The sequence below is a fragment of the Bison bison genome, unplaced genomic scaffold, assembly GCF_000754665.1.
Source record: "Bison bison bison isolate TAMUID 2011002044 unplaced genomic scaffold, Bison_UMD1.0 scf7180017864205, whole genome shotgun sequence".
In the NCBI taxonomy this organism is placed as follows: Eukaryota; Metazoa; Chordata; class Mammalia; order Artiodactyla; family Bovidae; genus Bison; species Bison bison.
In genome coordinates, this window is record NW_011494777.1 from 2,145,774 (window position 1) to 2,155,139 (window position 9,366).

At 47.6% G+C, this 9,366-nt stretch overlaps 1 protein-coding gene across 1 annotated transcript in view; it reads left to right on the top strand.

Annotated features, from left to right (window-relative positions):
• Nucleotides 1-5,510, top strand: part of BARX2 (BARX homeobox 2) — an 82,336-nt gene extending 76,826 nt beyond the window's left edge. Inside the window, exon 4 of the mRNA XM_010844691.1 lies at nucleotides 4,546-5,510. Within this exon, the coding sequence (XP_010842993.1) occupies nucleotides 4,546-4,812 (267 nt within the window). The 3' untranslated portion in view covers nucleotides 4,813-5,510. The remainder of the gene's footprint in view (nucleotides 1-4,545) is intronic.
• Nucleotides 5,511-9,366: the final 3,856 nt, after the last annotated feature.

A 9,366-nucleotide genomic window follows, 5' to 3' on the forward strand; every position in this document is an offset into this window, starting at 1 on the left:
CGCCTGTTTCCTCATCAGTAAATGCCTGATGTCCACCTTACAGGGATGCAGATGAGGTCAGTGAGCTAATCTGAGCCAATCCCTGTAGGACCCAGAACAGTGTCTGCCCCATAGGATACAGTCAAGAAGTGTTAGCTGCTGTTCGTCTCAGTGGTTTTTTTTTTTGTTTTTAATTCTTTACCCATCCACAAAATTCATGTCTATAGAAAATCTCAACTTTTGGAGGCCAGGAGAGATAACCTGAAAATGAATTCTGCAAGTTTCCGGGATGCTGGTTAAGACAGTCAGGTGTTTTTCTGCATCCTCCCCACCTGCAAGCCTTCCCCGGTCAGTTGGTGCTTTAGCATTCAGGATTGAGTTGAGTGGAACATCCCATCTTCTGGCAGAAAATCTGCTAAACAGTGAGCTGGGGGAACATCTGTGCTGGAGATGGTGAATGTCTCAGCTTCAGAGAAATAGCATCAGTTACATGGCTCTCTGGACTTCCCTGGTGGCTCCATGGTAAAGAATTTACCTGCCAATGCAGAAGATGCGGGTTCAATCCCTGGTTCAGGAAGATCCCCTGGAGAAGGAAATGGCAACCCATACCAGTATTCTTGCCTGGGAAATCCCATGGACAGAGGAGCCTGGTGGGCTACAATCCATGGGGTCGCAAAGAGTCAGACATGACTGAAGCAACTAGACAACAGCATGGCTCTCATTCCCATAGAGCAGCAGATAGAGAAAGGGAACAAAAAGGCAATGGGATAATGAGTCCATGGCCTAGGATCTGCTGGGAGGTTAGGAGGGCGGTAAGATAAATGTGGTAGAAATATCAGTTGAATCCTTCCCTTGCACATTACGTGCAATGAAATACCAATAAGAGTGTTAGATTCAGGCAATCGAGGTTTTATATTCAAATCCCAGCTCTGCCTTGGGTTGCTTTTCCACCATGACAAGCCACTTCTGCCTGAAAAGTGAGGGAGGTAGAAGGTTTCTCTCTGCGCTGACAGCCGGGCCCTCCCATCAATGTGCCCGTCCTCCACCCACCTGTGCAGGTGGAGAAGGAAGGTCCTGACATCCCCAGCAGGAGGGCACAGGAGAGTCTAGTTTTAGAGTTTGGAGGAAGGCTGCCAGCGGGCCAAGTTAATAAAAGTAGGTGGTGTGCTGGGTGTTTTTCCCAGAGGCATGTGACCTCACGTGCAATGGGTTGCCTGGCCTCTCTGGACGAAGGAAAGTAAATTGGCTCCAGGGATGCCTAGGGAGGAGGGGTCCTGAGAGAAGGGCCACAGAGTGCACGTGAGTGTGTAGTCTTAGCATGGGGTGGTTGCGAGATAATTGCATGTCTCAGGTGTGCTGGGAGGCAGAGGCCAGAGGTCAGGTGCAGAAAGCAGCCAAGAGTGTAGTTATGTCCTAATTATTGCTTGTGCTGGAATGTTTTATTCCATTTAGAAAATGGTCTGATTGTTTTGATTTTTTTTTTTTTCATGCTGTAGGAAAACAGCCAGGTGGGGTCTAGCCAAGCTGTGTGGGTGGTGTTCCCTAATTGCTGGGCTGGACTTTCTTTTGCCAATTAGGTGGCTTCCTTAGACCTGCTCTTTTATAACTTGATTACTACGTGGGGCAACTCGATTTTGTATAACCTCTTTCATACTGAGTGGAGCTGCTTTCAACACGTCAATTTCATCTTGACACATTTGGGTGCTTTCAACAGCCTGCGCTCACAGTGAAACCAAAATCAGATACTGACATATGAAAAGGAATATAGAGACCTCTTTTCCCCAGAGGTTGATTCTGTCAGCATCTCTATCTTGTTAGAAGTCCCCTTCATATCTCTGTGTTAGCTGTTTGGATTGAAAGTACAGTGGCTGAGTAGATGCCCAGCTAAATGGAGGTGTTTAGTGCAAATTTATGGTTTTCCTTATACCATAAGCAAAAGTTAACTCAAAAGGAATCATAAACCTAACTAAACATTAAAACTATGAAACTCCTATGGCTGATTCATGATGAGGTTTGACAGAAAACAACAAAATTCTATAAAGCAATTATCCTTCAATAAAAAATTAAATTTAAAAAAAGTTATGAAACTCAGAGGGAGGGGACATACATATATCTGTTGCTGATTTATGCTGATATATGGCAGAAATAACACAATATTTTAAAGCAATTTTCCTCCAATTAAATTTACATATTAAAAAAGGAAAAAAGAACTATGAAATTCTTAGAAGAAAACATTTTCTTTTGGAGTAAATGCTTATGACCCTAGGTTAGGCAAAACCTTTTTAGATAAGACACCAAAAGCACAAGCAATAGCAACAAAAATTGCACTTCATGAAAATTAAAAACTTTTGTTCTGTTGAAGGACATCATCAACAAAGTGCAAAGGTGGGACTTCCCTTCTTAATTTGCCAGGGGTTAAGAATCTGCCATGCAATGTAGGGGATATGGGTTCAATCCTTGATCAGGGAACTGATAATATCCCCCATGCCAAGGAGCAATGAAGCCAATAAATAAATAAACATTTTTAGAAATGACTTGAAAAGGCAACACAGAACAGAAGAATATATTTGTAAATCTTCTATCTGATAAGGGGCTTTCATCCAATGTGTTAGTATTAATAGAGAACTTGTAACTCAGTAATTAAAAAGGACAACTGCATTTTTAAATGGGCAAAGGATTTGAATAGACACTTCTGCAAGGAAGATATACAACTGGCCCATAAGCACATGAAAAGATGATGAACTTCAATAATTATCAGGGTTGTACAAATCAAAACCACAATGAAAAGCAACTTCACAACAGCTAGGATGGCTGGAATGAAAAAGACAGGTAGTAACAAGTACTGGGACTTCCCTCTGGTCCAGTGGTTAAGATTTAACCTTCCGATGCAAGGAATACAGGTTTGATCCCTGGCTGGGGAACTAAGATCCTACACACTTTGAGGCCAAAACAAAACAAAACATAAAACAGAAGCAATATTGTAACAAATTCAATAAAGGCTCTAAAAATGGTTCACATCAAAACAGCCCTTAAAAAAATGAGTTTTGCAGAGGGTGTGGAGCACTGGAGCCCTCACATACTGCTGATTGGAATATAACATGGTGCTCTTGCCTTAAGAGAACAGTCTGGAAATTCCTCAGTCTTGGACTTCCCCTGTGGCTCAGATGCTAAAGAATCTGCCAGCAACACGGGAGACCCAGGTTCTATCCCTGGGTCGGGAAGATCCCCTGGAGGACAACACAGCAACCCACTCCAGTATTCTTGCCTGGAGAATCTCAAGGACAGAGGAGTTGCTGGGCTACAGTCCATAGGGTTGCAAAGAGTTGGACACAACTAAAGTGACTTACCACGCACGCATGCATCGCTCTTTTACAGAATAGGAAACTGAGGCCCAGAGTCTTTAAAGGACTCTCCCAAAAACAAAGTAGACAAGGGGCACAGTTGGTGTTTAATCTAGTTATTCTACTTTCAAAACAAGAACACACTCTCTCCTATGTGTTACTGCTTCTTCAAACAACATAAAACCATATGTTTCATATTTCCTTTTCTGATTACAGAAATACATGATCATTGTTGAAAAATTTAAAAAGACATTAAAAAAGAATTGAAATTATCCTTGATCTTGAGACTACAAGCAGGGTAGTGTGTAGTTGTCTAGCCACCAAATTAAATTATGCTGGTTTAGAACCCATTTTCACAAAACTATATTAATATTTCCCATGTTATTATATGTTCGCCTATATAATGATTGTAATGGTTGTTAAGTTTTCTCTCTTTGCCATATACTATAATTATATACTCAATTATATGGTGGAAACTGTAGAGTATTTTTCTGGCTGTTGTTGCCATTTTTGTGATGAACATTTTTGCACATCAGTCATTGTCCCAATCTTTGATGACTTCCTTAGGCTAAATTGTTAGAAGTAGAATTTCTGTGTCAAACATTATGCACATTTTTTTTAAGACTTTTGATTTGCATCCTCAGGTTGTCTTTTGAAAAAGCTGTACCAATTACACTTTTATACAGACATATGAGTGTTTATTTTCCTGTTTGTGACACTGTTTTTTTCTTTTAACTTATCAACTTGCTGTCACACTCATATTTTAATTTTCACTTGTTTCCCTATTTTTGAAGTTGGATTTTTAATGTATTTATGATCATTGTATTTAATAGAAATGATCCTGACTAAAAGTACATTGAATCTTTCATGAATGAAGCTGTCTTTGTAGACTGCAGGTGACTCCTGGAGAATATTTTTTGCCAAACTTTGCAACTTCATTGCCGGGAAGGAATGGTTTAGAGCAGGGGTGCCCAACCTGGGATCTAATGCCTGATGATCTGAAGTGGAGCTGATGCAATAAAAATAGAAATAAAGTGCACAATAAAATGTAATGTGCCTTTATCATCCTGAAACCATCCCCTCCCCAGTCTGTGGAAAAACCGTCTTCCACGAAACCAATCCCTGGTGCCAAAATGTTGGGGACCGCTGGTTCAGAGGTGGGGGAGTGGGAAAGTGGAGGGAAGAAGTTATTTCTTAGATTTGATCTCATTTGTCTCCTACGTAGGTTCTTAAAGGTGGACAGGAAGCACCCACAAAACCCAAAGGTCGTCCCAAGAAGAACTCCATCCCCACATCAGAAGAGATAGAAGCTGAAGAGAAGCTGAACAGTCAGGTTCACAGCCAGGAGCTCCTGGAGCCCTCCCAGAGCCTGGAGGGGCTCTGTGATATGCAGAAACCAAAGGCACGCGTTGTCCCTGTGGAGGTGGCTGAGTCCCCAGGCCAGGCCCAGGAGTTGCCAGTAGCCTCTCCGGAACCCCCACCATCAAGCTAAAATAAAACTCTTGGTCGAGGGGAAGGGGGAGACTGGGAAGAAGGGAAAGAGAGAGGGCAGGGAGACCAGGGAGAAGAAAGCTGCCAAGAGCCCGAGACCTGGGGGAGAAGACCATGGCCGGCTCCCTCCCTCCTGCCCACGGCTCTCAGCTCCAGCTTTTGAGGAAGACTTGCTAGCCTTGGCCTGCTCTTCCTGAAAGGCTGCCTAAGCCACACAAGCCCTTGACTAAGGGACACAGTGCCTTGGAACTGCCAGCCCCAGTTGGGGTGACGCCGTGGAGCTGTCCAGGTCCAAGCTCCCCCTGGCATGATGGGGGACACTCTGACCAGCCTCGGAGCAGCTAGCCATCAAAGCAGAGATGGAGGAGTGGGCAGCATGCCCAGGTTCCTTGCTGACTCAGCACTTATTTCTGTAGCTTTAAAAGAAAATTTAATGTTTTTGATTGTTGTTTTTTTTGGGGGGGAGGGGTGGTCGGTGAGGGTGGGCAGATAAGAGTTGGGGGAAGGGAGTTTTGAGTTAATAGAATAAAGTTTGTTTGAAGACACGTGTGCCTTTGTACCCATTATAAGGTAGTCAGGTGACCCAGGAACTGATAAACCTTGTTTTTCTCGCTTGATTCAGTTGCCATCCCTGAAGCTGCAATGCAGATATGTTAAGATAACTTTTATTTTTTAATTAAAAATAAATCTTTCAAAAAAGATGGGATGTGTTGTTTCTTCCAGGGAGTGTATTTAGATCTTCTAGAATATGTCCTATGGAAAGAGGGTGGTGCTAGTGGTAAAGAACCCGCCTGCCAATGCAGGAGACACAAGAGACCCGGGTTCGACCCCAGGTCTGGGAAGATCCCACATGCCATGGGACAACTAAGCCTGTGTGCCCGTGTGCTGAGCCTGAGCTCCCTATAGCCTGTGCTTCATAACAAGAGAAGCCACTGGAGTGAGAAGCCCATGTATCACAACTAGAGAAAGCCCACACACAGCATCAGAGACTCAGCACAGCCAAAGATAAAATTAAGAAAAAACAAAAAACCAAAACTCGTAAGCCTGTGAGCTTGTAGTATACAACTCCTTCGACAGGACTGGATTCAAGTATCATGACTGCCACTTCAACTTTGCTAAGGCCGTGCCTTCCCTTGGCCGTTGAGATCAACAAAGAGAAAGCAGTCTCTCTCTTAACGCAGAGGTAAGGACTTGGCTTCTGCGAACCAGTTCGTGCAGCCCACACCCAGCTGTCGGCCACTGCCTCTCTCAGCTGAGCCCACCCCACCCAGGGCTTTAGGATCTGCCCACCAGGCAGAGTCACCACGGCCAAAGTAAGCAGGTGAGTCCTGCCAGCTGGGTCTCCCTTCTGTCCTGTTCTCCTGCCCCAGGAAGGCCCTCATTAGGACGCAGCTTTCTTAGGCTGGTTTGTCTCTGGTCTGGGCTCTCATGCTGTCCTTCTCCTAGGCGTCTGACAGTGGCCACCACGGCTCAGGGAGAGGTGTGTGCACACATCTGGGTTTCCCTCAGCTGGGCTCTGGGCACTGTTTCTGACTTCCAGCCCTGGGTTCTTGGCCCATCATCTTTGGTATTGTTTCTTGGCCCTATGTAAGAGACAGGGGTTTGATCCCTGTATCGGGAAGTTCCCCTGGAGGAGGAAATGGCAACCCACTCCAGTATTCTTGCCTGGAGAATCCCATGAACAGAGGAGCCTGGTGGGCTACAGTCCATGGAATCACAGAGTCGGACACAACTGAAGCCACTTAGCACAGCACAGCACTTGGTTGGTGGGGTGAGTGCAGAGTCTTAAGAGCTTGAGGTATCTTGCCTCCTGTTTTCGAAGCCCCAAGCTCAATGTCACCTCCACTGACCAGCCTTGAGCTTGTCCTCCAGCCTCAGCTCTGTGGAGTTCAGCCGCATGGCTCAGAGGTGGGTCTGGGCTGGGCCTTTCCAAAGCCGATGGGTGCAGATTCAGGGGCCAAGTCAAGCTCCTTCTCCACCTCCATCCTTCCCTTTTCCTTCCAGGTCTCAAGCCTCGTGACCAGTACCCAGAAACCAGCTCCACAAGTCCCTGTGGGGGACCGCCTCCTTTATCAGCAGCCACTGGATGTCTACCTTTGAGGACCCTGCTGAACAAAAGCATTCTCTTCTCCAGCATCCAGGGTGGTGACCCCTGTGGGTTCACGGTCTTATTTTGGGATCTGCTCACCTGCTGCCTTTTGTTTTTCAAAGGATGGAAGAGGGCGGAGGCAAACTGACCACGGAGGGAAGGTGACCACATGAGATTCCTGCATCCCTGTGAGGATGGAGGAGTCTCTTACAAGCACTATAGCTGATGCTGCCCCTTGGGCTGCAATGTGGACTGTTTTTCCCAGTTTTACAGGAAGCTTACTCATTGGAGTGAAGTTGATCATCTAACCCTGGTCGTGCAGCTGGCGGGGAGCCATGCCGAGAACTAAGCCTGGTGGCCTTTGTCCTTGCCGAAGGTCTCCATGACTGGCCTGCCCTCTGTCCCCACTTGCAAACCACCTGGGCCTTCTTGGGGTGGTGGTGGGGAAGTTGCTTCCAGCAGCAGTCTGCTCCCTGCACACAGCTTCAACCAGATTGCAAGGTGGCCTCCCTGCCTCCACTCCCACCACCTGGACTCCCAGGGCAGGTCCCAGCCTCCCAGGGTGCCCAGGCCTGCTTGCCGAGCTCTACATTCATGTTCTGGGGCACGGCACCCCCTGAATGACTTCTCCATGGTCTGCAAAGGTCTCACCCAGCTTGACTCACACAATCTCCCAGTGGGTAATGCTGTGAGCTTCGAGCCCTCACATTAGCCCAGGCAGATCTATCAGAAACCAACCTTAACTGGGCTGGTTCCAGTCAGTCTCAGAGATTGATCAGTCCTAGAGCCATCTTAGAGAAGGGGGCCTGCGGACCTCAGCGATCTGCCCTTTGAGCTGTGTATAGATTCCCCTGCACTTCTCAACACCTTTCAACTTCATCACCCAGCCTTGCCCCACGGCCTGAGAAGGGCCAGGGCTGGAACTGGACTGCAGGGCAGGAAGCTCTTTCCTCAGGAAGCTGTGCTCTGTCAGCCTGCTTGCATATTGTCCACTCAGCAGAAAATGACCAGGGACTTAACAGGACCGGGTTAAAGGCTGTCCTGGGGACTCACCCCAAGAGCTCCTGCCTGGGTCACCCGCTGGATGATTGCCTGAGCCCCTGGCGATTTTCTGTAGGTGCGACAGAAATCTTACCCCATCCAGTATTTGAAGACCAGGAAGTACTGGGATTAGACAGCTGAAATGTGCTTACAGCTGAAATGTGCTTTACACACACACACACACACACACACACACACACACACACACCCCACACCTGTTTCTCAGGATTTCTATACACTGAATGCCTGTTTGTCTAAAGTTTGTGGGGGGCTGCTGCTCTGTGTCCACATAGACTCCCTGGTGGTCCCCTCTCTGCTGTCCTCGTGGAGGGAGGAGCTGAATCTTCCAGGCTTCTCCAGAGGCTTCTCCCTCCTCTTTGGACCCTTGCAGTCCCGCTCCACGAGGCTGCGCCCCTCCCTACCCAGGAGACAATGTCCTCTTCCCCACTGGCTCCCTCTCCCTTCCCCTTCTCCAGCATGAGTTTGAAGCCACGTCTTCCCCTTCTTTCATTAAGCTCACCTCTACGCCAGTCTAACCTGTTCCTTTCTCTCTGCTTCCTCTTAATGCATCTTTTGTCATCATCGTTGTGATCCTGCCATTCTTCCAAAGAGCACACGGATTTGTTTGGTTTCCCTGTTAGAGCATGAATTCCTTCAGGCTGTTTTCCAGTTGATACGTTCCGAGTTTCTGCACAGAGGCTCCCAAGAACCACACACAGGCACTGGAAGATCAGGACCTGCTGACACTGCTCCTGGCCCAGGGGTTCTGTGTTCTCAGCAGGAGGGTCGGTCTGGCTTTGAGCCATGCACTGCCTCTCCCATCACTGACCCCTGTTAGCACCTCGCTTGCTGGCGGCAGGGCAGGGGGCTGCCAGCACTTTTCAGAGAGGAGAGAGAAGGCTGAGCAAAACATCTGTTGTCCGCAGAAAGAATCCCACCAGCCAAGGGACGCTGTGCCAGGCTTCTTCCCCAGGGACAGAGGCACTGGGGAGGGTGATGGGGAGCCCCCACTTGCTGGCCTGCAGGGCCAAGGGTCAGCTCACCTCTATCTGGCTAACCCTTTGAGGGGAAAGGCATTGAAGCGGCTTCGAAGAAGAAACCCTTGGAACATTCTCCAGATCACAGGCTGGGATGCAGCCGGCAGCCTGGGAAAAAGATGCATACAGAGGTGTTTGTCTAAAACAGAATTAAAATCTTATGTAGGGCTTTCCGGGTGGCTCAGTGGTAAAGAATCTGTCTGCCAGTCCTGGAGACACAGGTTCGATCCCTAGTTGGGGAAGATCACACAGGCTGAGAAGCAACTAAGTCTGTGTGCCACAAATACGGAGCCCACGTGCTGCCAACTACTGAAGCCCGCACACCCTGGAGCTTGTGCTCCACAAGAGAAGCCACTGCAATGAGAAGCTGAAGCACTGTACCTGGAGA